Source organism: Archocentrus centrarchus, chromosome 19 (assembly GCF_007364275.1).
Source record: "Archocentrus centrarchus isolate MPI-CPG fArcCen1 chromosome 19, fArcCen1, whole genome shotgun sequence".
Lineage (NCBI taxonomy): Eukaryota > Metazoa > Chordata > Actinopteri > Cichliformes > Cichlidae > Archocentrus > Archocentrus centrarchus.
Window position 1 is genome coordinate 19,115,596 of NC_044364.1, and position 12,615 is coordinate 19,128,210.

General features: G+C 41.3%; 1 protein-coding gene across 1 annotated transcript; it reads right to left on the minus strand.

Moving 5' to 3' along the window:
- Positions 1-192: 192 nt before the first annotated feature.
- LOC115798451 (proton channel OTOP3-like) lies at positions 193-7,697 on the minus strand. Its single transcript, XM_030755297.1, has 8 exons — positions 7,614-7,697; positions 5,443-5,776; positions 5,221-5,357; positions 2,140-2,198; positions 1,900-2,039; positions 1,119-1,789; positions 748-918; positions 193-665 (listed from the first exon to the last, which is right to left on the minus strand). The coding sequence occupies exons 1-8, from the start codon at positions 7,695-7,697 to the stop codon at positions 495-497; spliced, it is 1,767 nt and encodes a 588-aa protein (XP_030611157.1). The 3' UTR covers positions 193-494.
- Between the last annotated feature and the right edge of the window lie 4,918 nt (positions 7,698-12,615).

Genomic DNA, 12,615 nt, shown 5'->3' on the forward strand with positions numbered 1-12,615 from the left:
AACAACAAAAAGGCTCTGACACTTTATCCTCCTCACACCTGAACTGTGCTTGAAAATCAGAGGAAAGCTCAGTCTTAATGCCAAATTGTATAAAGATGGAGAATCTTTAAATGTGTCCATAAAAAGGAAAATGCCAAAATCTGATTTATTCATACTTATTTTTTTATTGAACATTTATTCATTTTGCCCAAAAATATCAGTGTTTGGTGCTCCAGTGAGTGACCGCAGGGAAAGTGTCATCATAGACACTTTGGACCTTAATCTGCCGCTCACACTGCTCGGATGATGGCTGCAAGAGCCTCACTGATGGTGACTTGATTCCAGTTCATCCAGAAGATGTCAAATGCTCACACTTTTTTAAAAATCCTTACACACACATACATCACCAGTCTCCTGGAACATTATCAAAAAGGTCTGACCTAAAAATAACTTCACATTAAATCCACTTTTTTAATGTGAACCAGTCTAGTGTAACCGGGATGAGTCTGTGCTCTTTATGCAGAGATGAGCAGCTCCATTAAAGCTCCCACAGAGTGCATCCTGTAGAAGACACCGAGCGGCTGACCCAGATTCACCATAACGAGCCAAGCGCTGAAGCCGAAAAACTGTTTTCCTGGGCTGTTCTCGAACTGTGGATGGACTCCGAACGCAGGAATCACCCACAGCTGTAAGAAGAGGGAACAGTTACACATTATATAAATACAGATCAGCTATGAATATTCCTTCATAACAAACTCATGATACTACCATGATGTTCGAGAGAATGAGGAAAGCACAGATCTCTTGTGTTGCTCTTCTGGTCCAGGATTTCTTCCCATCATGCTCTTCAACAGTGGGGGATGCTGATGTTTTGATCTCCAGGAATGAAATCTCTGGCTTCTTGTTCTCTTGCGCTGGCACAGCGACCTTCATCTTCAGCTGTTGAGCAGTTTTTAATGTAAACAAAACTTTTTAATGTCTCTTTGCACACCATTCATATATATACAGTGCAAAAAAAAATCTTTTTTTTTTTTAATTATCTTTTATTTAGGACAAGGCAACAATATTTCAGAAAACGACAGTATTTCTGGATTGTGTTTTGCATCTCATTGAAACTGCACGAGAAGAGATGCAGGTACCTTTACATTCCTGCTCCACTGCTTTTCCTTCCTGATGAGGTTCGGGTGCCTGTGGAGGCCGTCGATGATGAAGATGTTCTGGAGGACGACCTCCAGCAGGCTCAAGAGGGAGTAGGACAGATCCAGGTCCCCCAGAAGATCGCGGTTTCCCATAGCCAGACCCGCTACAAGGGAAAAATAGGACAGTACAAGCTGGCCCAGGGACGCTGCCAACAGGAGGATCACATCCAGACTACGGGTGGGGTTGTGCCCCCCTTCGTGTGCCCTCGCCTCTAGTCTGTAAACTAGTATCCCGATCAGACAGCAAAGAGACATGAGGGGCATGACCACTACATGGTAGCCATAAAATATGAGGAAGGCGGTGAGGCGAAGGTCCGGCTGGGTCACCCAGACCTGATAGAGAATGAAGGCAGTCACTCCTGCAACAAGGACCAGGCCCCCAAACACGAGGCCGAATGTGATCCCACCTCTGTAGAAGATGCGTAGAGTCAGCTTCTGAGCAGCGTGGTGGTGACCTGGACTTATCCTGCGGCCCACGTTCTTCCACATCACATAGATCATCCCGCCTGCCATCAGGTAGTACTCAATGTTGAAGGGATAAAGGATCTCAAAGCCCTTCCTGAAGGCGAGGCAGGCTGTACTCACACTGCACCGACACAAAGTTAAATTCCCTGCAGGAAGGAAAATAAATACAGTATTCTTTAAATTCCTCCTGCTGCAGGAGAACGAGCTCAAACATAAAACCTCAGGATGTTCAGTGAGTGTTTCTTGCAGTACCTACCGATTAACTCCAAGCTGTCATCTTCAGATGAGCTTGTGGTGTTTGTTTTTTCCATCTCAATCTCCATGTGGATGCTGTCCTCTGTCACCACATTCAGCCACAGCAGCAGGTCAGTGGAGAGGATCGCCATCAACCCAGACCTGCAAAGCTGAAGTTAGAGATCTCTTTCTAAAAAACAACATGTATTTATGCATGAAAGTCATGCATGAACTATATAATATATAATATAGCAGTGTGCACCTGGTGGATATCTTGTGTGTGTGAATGCAGTCTTTGGAGTGACTCCACACTAAATATGTCTACAAAAGGAACAAAAGTGTTATTCAATGAGGACACACCTGAAACATTACAAGCCTGTTTTTAAGTCAGGTAGAGTGGAGAGGGCGGAGACTGAGGAGGAGAGGTAAAGTTATTTAACATAGCTGACATATGATCTGAAATCTTGGAGTAAAAGCAACCGTGATCAGGTTGAGGAAAAGCACCTCATTTAGAGTGGAAGAAACTTTTAAGGTGAAAAGTTTATTTTGACTTCCTAAACCCTTCCATTCTGCTCGGGTCAAATTTGACATGTTTTGATGTTTGACAGGAGCAAAAATATCATAAATTTCATTAATTTAGCTTCAAATTTGACTTTTTCTAAAGTGTCCCAATATACACAAAAATGAAAATATTTAAAAATTTTTACACTGTTGTACAGATTTTACTACTCTGAGGCTATTCCACGTCAAATTTGACTCAAATGTATTGAGATGATGTTTAGATCCACCAGTGGGGGTCTAATCAAGGAAAATGGTGGTTTTAAGGAATCTTGAAACTAGGAAACTGTACGTGCCATGTCTGTGTGTTTTTTTTATGGGGCAGTGGTGACGGAGTTCAAGGGGAACTCTGACACTGTCACAAGAACCATCCGTGTTCACATCACATTTGCTCAGGTTCCTGCAGAGAGAAGCTCCTGCTGGTGTTTGAAGGATCGTGAGCGAACCTCCAGAGTCTGAGAGTAAAACAGCATATCAGTGATCTTATATGGTGCAAATAAGAAATAATACCTCTGTGTGAGGTTAGATGCTGCCTTGACACAGACACACGATCAGAAAATAGGTGGTGGGGAATTTAAGGCTGTCGGCTCACAGCAAGAAAATTTCTGGTTCACATCCTGGCCCTGTGTGGAGTTTGAATGTTCCTCACACAGCCCAAAGAGATACATGTCAGTTGACCTACCTCCTGTAGTTCAGGTGGTAGGTCACCTACTAATCAGAAGGTTGGTGGTTCAATCCCTGGCCGTTCCAGTGTGCAAGATACTGAACCCTAAGTTGTTCTCTGATGCGTTCATTGGATTGTGAATGGGTGAATGAGGCATGTTGTATAAAGCGCTTTGAGTGCTAGTAGAAAAGTCTATATAAGGGTTAGAGTAGTTTTACTAATCAGTTTTAAGGCCATTAGTAATGTATACTAAAGACAAATTTGGGATTAACTAGGTAAATCATAAGCTTAAAAAATTATGAGGAAGAATGCCAAAGAAAGATGTTGTGATGAGGAGTCTTTGTGCTCACGTGTGTGTGGTGAGTTCAGAAAACCTCTTGTACACCCGGAAAAAGTGCCACACCCACTTTTTACAGTACGCTGTTCAAACAGAGGTATTGTTTGTGTTTTTATCATGTTCTGGCTGAGCGAACATAACTGTGTAACTATGCATTGCTAGTGTGCCATGAAGGATGCTGTTTATCATTTAATTTGTGGTGTAACCTGTTAAGGTTGCTTTTGTAAATCTGTATCTTCATCAATAACCAGTGATTCTGTAAATCAGCGGTTACTGAAGGCACAGCTGTGTACTTAAGTGACAGTATGCAAGGCTCTCTATCAGGCTTTATTAAAAATGCCTCCTGTCAAAGTCAAATCTGTCTTCTTGAGTCCTGAGTGAACCTAAATGCTTTTCCTTATTTCCTGTTTGTCCTGCTCTGATGCTCAAAGTTTCAAATAATAAGTCCATGTATGTACAAGCAATCCCTGTGTGCTAAAAGCTCAGGTTTCAGGCTGCTCCTGTCATGGTGTGCTGTGTGGCAAATGAAGGCAGACCCCAAAACACAGGACTTACAAACAAACTGAACAAAGGGTGGTTTATTGAGCAGTGTGACAGAGAATACATATAACTGGGCTGGTCAGGTGTCAAAACTAAGGGACACATGAACTAGATAGACACACAGCAGAAATCATAGACGACAACACAACAAAGAACAGAAGAAAACTGAAGGCTTAAATACACATCAGGTAATCAGGGCAAGAGGAAACAGCAGGACATGACAGGTGGAACAAATGAAACTAATAACACAGGGGAAGCAAAACTAAACACAAAGTACAGGGAACACAAGACTGTCAAAATAAAACAGGAAACACCTAACAAGGTACACGCAGACTTAACACAGGGGACTGGCACACAGAGAAAACTAAACAGGGACCAAGGCACAGGGAAACAAAGAGAAACACACACACAGGACAGAGATGCCGACTAGTCACAAGACTGAGAATACGAAAACACAGGAGGTCCGGGACCTGACAAAAGGACAAAACAGACACAAGAACACAGACGCAGGGGAGACGGGGACAAAGGGAACTAGAAAAGCACAACTGATAACACAGCCAGAACTAAGATGAACAATGAAAACCCAAATAAACTAGGAAATAATAAAACTCAGTGAAAACAGAACTAAACACAAAATGCTGGGCACACGGCCCAGGACCATGACAGCCCTAAATACTCGGTGTGTGACAGTTCATCCAGCTCTTGGCTCTCTGTGATGTCAGTGACTGCAGATATCCCTAATATAGCTCATTATATGGCTCATTATAAGACATATAAGGATTATTTTGAACCTAGAATCATGCAAAGCTACTATAGTAGGATTCAAGAATGAAAATATGGAGCTAGAAATGAACAGGATAGGTCTCAGGATAGTATTCAAATAAATATTCACTGGTATAACTGGGAACGTGGAAATTATGAGATGACAGATAGTTACTGCCAATATCTGCTGTCTTTGACACACATTTCCATCTGCTCACTGAAGGAGCTGCAGTCTCTTGTCTTAGTATAAGTTAATAAGTTTGTTCATTCAAAAGCCTAAATGAAAACTACATTTTGTGTTTTAGATCCAGCATTTTCCTGCACTCTCTTATGGTGTAGTAACTGCAATACTCTTTGGTACTGTGAGGTGAGACTACAAAATGGCAATAAATTTAGAGTTTTACAATTTTGTTAAATAGTTCTCTACTCTACCTTCAGACTTTACGGTGTGTGACAATTTACCAGAAATCAAATAGCGTTACCTGTACAGTGAGAAAAAGAGCCTCTATGAACGGAGAAAGCAGTGTGACAGCTGGCTTGCACTCCTTCATACTCATCAAATAACCAACCCTGCAGATGAACAGCAGCAGGCTGAAGGCAGAAAAGAGCACGAGGGCCACTGTGACACAGCATGAAGATGAAGATGTTAGAAACAAACAAACCCCGTGAACAGTCGGCTTTAATGATCAAACACAGGAACTTACAGATGATAGGGATTCCCCCAGCATGATGGTCTTTATGTGGGGATATACCCGACTGTTTCCTGGCCCACAGCAGGTACCAGAGCATCCAGACCAGGCTGACCCCCATCAGCACCAGCAGGAACACCTCAGGCTCCTGGTGGGTCAGGCCCTCTGGGTTGAAGGCTTGGCCGGCCACCAGAGCGGCCCCCAGCACCATCACATTGAGACCCAGTAAACCAGACATTATGCGTCTCCCACTGGGAACCCACACCAGCACTGGTTCCACCTCCTGGTCATGGATCTGATGATGCTCTGAACTGCTGAGCGGTTCTTCAGTAGTGGGATTTTTAGGCGTCTCTCAGGAAGAGTCCAGCACTGAGAGTCTAACATCAGTATCCATGTTCATGCTTTTTCTTTTTTTTAGTTCCCTTTTTTTCTGTCTTTTTTACTCACTTTTTCTTTCCTTTTAGTTGAAATCCCTAAGTTCAGTGTCTGAAAAGCCCTGGCACTTGTCTGATCTGCCTTCCCACGCTGCTGCAGGTGTGGCTATTAATATAACACACCTTCACGGGAAATGCATCATGTTTGCAATTTGACCTTTTATTCACCACTAATCGGTCAAAGTCTGCTTAATTTAAAAAAAACAAACACACTATAAGCCTCTAAGGAGTGTATGTCAGCCTGCAGCACTGAAATCACCAGAGTTATTTTACTTTAGCTTAAAGGTATCAGGAAATATCCCAATTTACAAACAAGTTGCAACAGGAACTTAAGCATGAAATTGTTCTTTTCACTTCTCTGCTTTGAGTAGCAGCAAGTAGTTCAGTGAGACGTGGTAACCTGCTGCTGCTGTCAGGTATTATATTTTTGCCAAAGGTCACGAGCAAGAAAAAAACTAAATCATGAGCAAGTCGCTTCAAATTGATCTGAATTTATCTATTCTGTATTCTCTTTCCACATGCACATGTAAATAGCAGCTATACAGTTTGATATCAGACCTGCATGAGCGATGTATATTTCTTAGTTTCTAGAAGACACCCACATGTCAACTAGTGTACTCAATTGAAACTTGAGTGCATAGAATGGCCATGACTGGTCAATAGATATATTTTATTTGGCCCTTTTCCCTTAATACACCTGTCACACATAAGGACTGAACTCCCTCCCACTCTTTACTTGAAGCAGCTAAAGGTGAGTTAATTTTCTTCCCACTTAAATTATCAAGGAACCTGGAACACGGAGAATCCAACGTGAGCAGAAGGCATTTAACTCAACCCAAAGAACATAAGTGAGTCTGACTATAATACCTCAGTGGGTGAGTGAACGAGACAAAGACAAGTATTATTAGAAATCAAACAGGTGTAGCAGCCTGTGATCCATGAGGAACAGGTAAGCAGACATCAGGGTTATTATAGTTAACGAAAACGAACAAAATACCGAAAACTGAAATTGAAACATTTTCGTTAACTGAAATAAATGAAAACCATATTTAAAAGGAAAAAACTAACTAACTAAAACTGTATTGTGAGTTTATAAAACTAACTGAAATTTATAGATAAGCAGGACATGAAGAAGACGTCCTGTTTTCAGCGATGGGGAGATGGGCTCACCTGTGTCGAATTATCCATGACCTGACAGAACGCCCAGGAGCACGTGCTTCTGCGTGACCTTACAAAGTTAATCCACAGTCCTGTGCTGCCATCTACTGACGCGTGTGTGGAGCAACATTGGATGATTTCTGTGCTTGAAATAATTCCTTGTGTTTGATAATTAAAATGCACGTTAGGAGTAATTCATACATAAATATAATGGCACACTGGTAAACATCTATTAAAAAATATATAATAATTTTTAGACAACTCATGACTGAAGAAAACTGAAAGAGACTGACTGCACCATCATTCACTAAACTTGTGTTAGACTGTGATCATTGTGACATTAAACATTTTATGTTTTCTGTGTTCTGCTGTGAATAAAATACGAGTTTATTAAATTTACAAATCAACTCTGTTGTTATGTTTTTCACAGCAGTCCAACGTTTTCAGACCTGGGTTTGGATTATAGAGGGTGATCGCATGAAAGCTTTCCGGTGTCTTTTTCTGTGGCTGCAGAGCTGAATCAGTCTGCTAGAGAATTAAGTGGTGCAGAAGGTGGTCAGGAGTATCCATGATGGGTGACAGTTTGTTCAGTGCCTTCCTCTCCACCGCAGCTTCAGCAGTGCAGCCAATCACAGAGCCGGCTTTCCTGATCAGCTGACCGAAGAAAACCTCCAACATCTTGACCTTTTTTTTGTATACTGCCTCTGTTTTGATCATCCAGTTCAATCTGTTGTGTATGTGTATGTGGGTGCCTGCATACTTGTACTCCTCCACTACATCACATTGAAGGGTTCACTGTGTTATAATTTTGTCAAGATAATACACACTGTAGCCCATTTCAGAAAGAAGTCATCTGGACATAACCAAGAAACAGTATTATTAATTTTATAACTTCTGACCTACATTATCTGACCTAGAGTGCTCAGTATTTTGTTTTCTTTATTATACTTAGAAAAATGTCAAAATGCATAGTGGGATTAATACATAAGTAAAGACTGTGGCAAGGATAACTACAGAATAGATCATAATGCAGGCCAAATCAAGCAATCACTTTGCAAGTGAATCTGTGATGAATTAGTGTGGTCTGAACTTCATCTTTTTGACTGGGTGATTGAAATTTAAATTAAGTGTATGAGACAACCATGGAGGAGGCATTGCATAATTTAGGAAAACGCTGTCATATCTGTCACTGAGCACCTGAAAAAGCAGCATTCAATGACCAGATATAACGACATTTTTCCCATCGCACATAAACAAGTGTTCCAGAGGTCAGAATGTTCTCACAGCTACAAAAAGAGGCATTAATCTCAGCGCTCAGCCGTGAAAATATGTCCTAAACAAGAACCTTGACAGACCCAGACCCCAATGATGCAATAATCTTGTTGTTCAGCTGTCATAACTTGGAAAACATGCCTGGTATTTATTTGACTGGGGTGGCTGTAGCTCAGGAGGTAGAGCAGGTCACCCACTGATCAGAAGATCGGCGGTTCGATTTCTGGCTACTCCAGACTGCATGCCAATGTATCCTTGGGCAAGATACTTAACCTCAAGTTGCTCTCTGACGCAAGCGTTGGAAAGCAACATTAGTAGTGAATGTTAGATAATAAAAAGCACTTAGCTCAGTTAATCATGGAAGTGCTTGTGTGAATGGGGTAAATGTAAACATGTTGTATAAGCACTTTGAGTGCTCAAAACAGAGTAGAAAAGCGCTATGTAAGAACTAGTCCATTTATCATTTTACTTTCATAACTTCATTCATTTGTTTATTTTGTATTTTGTGTAATTTGTGTATCTTTATTGGTCTTGTTCTGAATATAACACCATGTAGTGCAGTCAGGCAAAATCAAAGTCAGGTGAGTCTGAAATGTTATGGTAATTCTCGGGTCAGAGGTCATACTCACACTTCCCTCCTTTGTCGATCTTTTACACAGAGCTCACAGCAAAATTATTTTCTTTGATCATCTAACTGAAATCAAGACGTGTCCCTCCTTAGACTTCATGTCAAGAAAAAACAATCATTAGTGTTACCAGAAACAAAGCAGATTATATTCCTGTGGCCTTCCAATGATAAATTATTGAAACAAATTATGAGTCAGACTACTGAGAATGTTCAGACTGGAATTGAAACATTGCAGTCAGTTGTTATTTTTCCTGCAGTTCCTTGACCTTTGACCACTAATGTGTTTTAGTTCTTCACTGAGACCTGTGACTGAGCGTGCTTAAGGCCTAACACTCCCCACGTCAAAGAGGTCTCCTGTTGATGATCCTCCTCCTGGGCTCAGACTTTACACAGAGGTCATGGGTCAAGGAACTTACAGTTTACCTGTTCGTCTGACGTTGGGCCTTCTTATTGAGGTCGTGTGGAACCAGGAGCCTTTTTCCTGAGTCTTTAGAGCTGTCAGTCTGTTCAGGAGAGCTTGGTATGATCTTGAACACCTCGATCTGCACCAGTTTCTTTATTGGTAACTGATCAGTCCAATCTCCTGTTACAATGAAACTGAGAAAACTTTATTAGTTAAATCTTTAATTTTCTCCCAGTCTATATCCCTCCTTTTGAGACATAAACTCTGTTTGTGTCTCAATAATTTACCTTAATTTACCTTATTTATCTAAAGGGCATACTGATTTTTATATTATTAGCTTTTTGGATTTTTTTCTTTAATGCTTGATTTAATATCAAATTGTTCAGACATTCAAAATCCAAATATTCTCCGCTTCTCTCTTATAATCTTAGCTTTAAACAAATCTGCCAAACAAATAAATGTAAATGCACAAAAGTGTAAATCGGGTGATTTTATTTTATCCTAAATTTTCATAAATAGGTTTTTTAGTTCTCTGTGTTTTGCTTTGTAACAGAGCGGCAGCTCAAGGTTTGGCACTTTGTTTTGCGTCTTTGATTCAGCTGTGTGTCACAAAGTGTTCACACGCACTGATTTGTTTAACCTTTCTTCTTAAGCTTTCACTAAAACTGTGTTCCTCATGGAAACTGTTTCTTGAAATTTAACAACAACTTAACATAAAATACCTCAATTTGGGATGACTAAGGCATTAATCTGTTATACTGGCTTTTATTTTAGGAAAAGCAATTAAGTTTAGCTTTTCTCCACTAATTGTCTCTAATCTGATAGAGCCAGGGACCCACGAGTGTGCTTCCCCTTTAAAATAAAAGAAATAAAATTTATAGAGTAACGTTGAAATTAAGTCAAATAAAACAATAAGAAGAAATAATTAAATAAAGGAAAAATAAAGGGAAAAAATATCTGCTTATCCATGTTTATAAGGGGTTTATGTCAATGCTTGCAATCAATGAGATCATTGTTCTATATATTTATGTGCATATATGCATGTAGACACACATATGTTTATGTAGGCACACACACACACACACACACACACACACACACACACACACACATATATATATATATATATATATATATCCCCACCCCAAATTTTATTCAGGATTATTTATCAAACTACTCTGTTAAGAATGTGCAAAAAATAAAAAGAAAAGCAATGAGGGTGAAATAATAATATTTTGCTCCCCAGGGGAACAAAATAACTAAGCAAAGCCCTAGACAACCCAAAAAATAAGAGAGAAAAAGGAATAAAAAATAAAACACGTAAATGATAATCTCTGAAAACAATGAACTCCTGACTGCCCCCCCCCCTTTTTTTTCCTTCAATGGTAGGCAATATTCACTTTGTATCAGGGGTAAACCTTATCCCTGAGTGCTCTTGACTCCCACTCCCTAACTCTACCATCCATGCCAAAAACAAACAAACAAACAAAAACAAAAAGGGAAAAACAAAACAACAATTTATAGCACTCATAACTCATTTGTCTCTCACAGACACACACAAGCTCTGTGTCTCTCTGACACACAAACTTAGATTCACACGCACGCACACACAGCAACGCTGTAAGTGACACTCACACATACTGCACACATACCGCACTGCTCAGAGAGACGCACACACACTTCAGTTGCTAAACATTACAATCATTTTTCCTTTCTCTCTTTCTCTCTGTGTCTGTCTCTGAGCCACACACACTCACACAGATGCAAATACAAACACACAGCAACTCTCTGCGTCCCGTTCTCACACACCGACTCCAGTTGTTTTCTTTCTCTGCAAGGTGCACACACACTGACTCAGATACACACACAGACAGATAGTAACAGACACATGTTTCCTTTTCCTGTGTGATTCAGCTTTAGAGTTTTTCCCAGATTCCTGACTTTTTGTTTTTCAGTTGCATAGTTTAAAACAAAGAGTTTATTTAAGCTTTTGCTTTATCTAATAAATTAGCGGGGGACGTCTCCCTCATAATTGTTTATATTTACTGCAACCTTGATATTTGTCCTCTGGACTTTATTCACCCTTAATTTTGTCTTCACCGGTTTCTTTAGGATTTCATCCCCTTTTTTTTCACTGCAGTATCAGCCCACTTGTTCCCCCATACACAGATACACACATATACACACAGAGGCCTCTTCATTCACACTTTTAGTCGCAACTTTTACTAACAATTTCATGCCAATTTATTAGTCTCTATTTATTCTATAGAGGTTTGAATGACTACAGGCCAGTAGCACTCACACCAATTGTTATGAAGTGCTTTGAAAAGCTTGTCCGGGCTCACGTCATCTCCAGTCTCTCCCCCAGACTAGACCCCCACCAGTTTGCCTACAGAGCCAACCGGTCCACAGAGGACGCCATAGCCACGGCCCTCCACTCTGCCTTCTCTCACCTGGAGCAGGGGGGGAACTACGCTCGGCTGCTCTTTGTGGACTTCAGCTCGGCGTTTAACACCATCCTTCCTGGCAGACTGGTGACTAAACTGTCAGATCTGGGGATACCACGCTCCACCTGTCTTTGGATCAAGGACTTCCTGACAGACCGTTCCCAGAGGGTAAGAGTAGGTCCCCACCTCTCTTCAGCCATCAGCCTCAGCACCGGCTCTCCACAGGGCTATGTGCTGAGTCCCCTACTCTTCACCCTCTACACACATGACTGCACCTCCATACATGCCAGTAACTGCATCATTAAGTTTGCGGATGACACCACTGTGGTGGGGCTCATATCAGGCGGGGATGAGTCAGCATACCGGGATGAGGTGCAGCGGCTGTCAAGGTGGTGCAGTGAGAATAACTTGATCCTGAACACCACTAAGACAAAGGAGATGGTAGTAGACTTTAGGAGGACAACACATGTCATTCAACCTCTGTTCATCGAGGGGGATGAAGTGGAGCTGGTTTCAGATTTTAGGTTCCTGGGAGTACATCTGCAGGATGATTTGACCTGGAGTATCAATACGACCAGCATTGTCAGGAAGGCCCAACAGAGACTGCATTTCCTGAGGGTTCTTAGGAGCAACCATCTGACCCAGAATCTGCTGGTGTCCTTCTACCGTTGCTCTGTAGAGAGCATCCTGACCTACTGTCTGTGCGTGTGGTTCAACAGCTGCACAGCAGCAGACAGGAAAACACTCCAGCGAATCATCAACACGGCTCAAAAATCATAGGCTGTCCCCTGCCCTCCCTCCAGGAACTGTTCAATGCCCGCTGCCAGAGGAGGGCACAGAACATCC

Bases quoted from the DNA above. Each gene is read 5' to 3' on its own strand.
- LOC115798451 (XM_030755297.1), bottom strand. From the start codon at position 7,697: ATGTTGGAGGTTTTCTTCGGTCAGCTGATCAGGAAAGCCGGCTCTGTG. The intron at 2,199-5,220 runs GTAACGCTATTT...TTCCTTTTGTAG, and splicing joins CTCTTTTTCTCACTGTACAG to ACATATTTAGTGTGGAGTCA. The intron at 919-1,118 runs GTACCTGCATCT...ACTGCTCAACAG, and splicing joins AGTGGAGCAGGAATGTAAAG to CTGAAGATGAAGGTCGCTGT.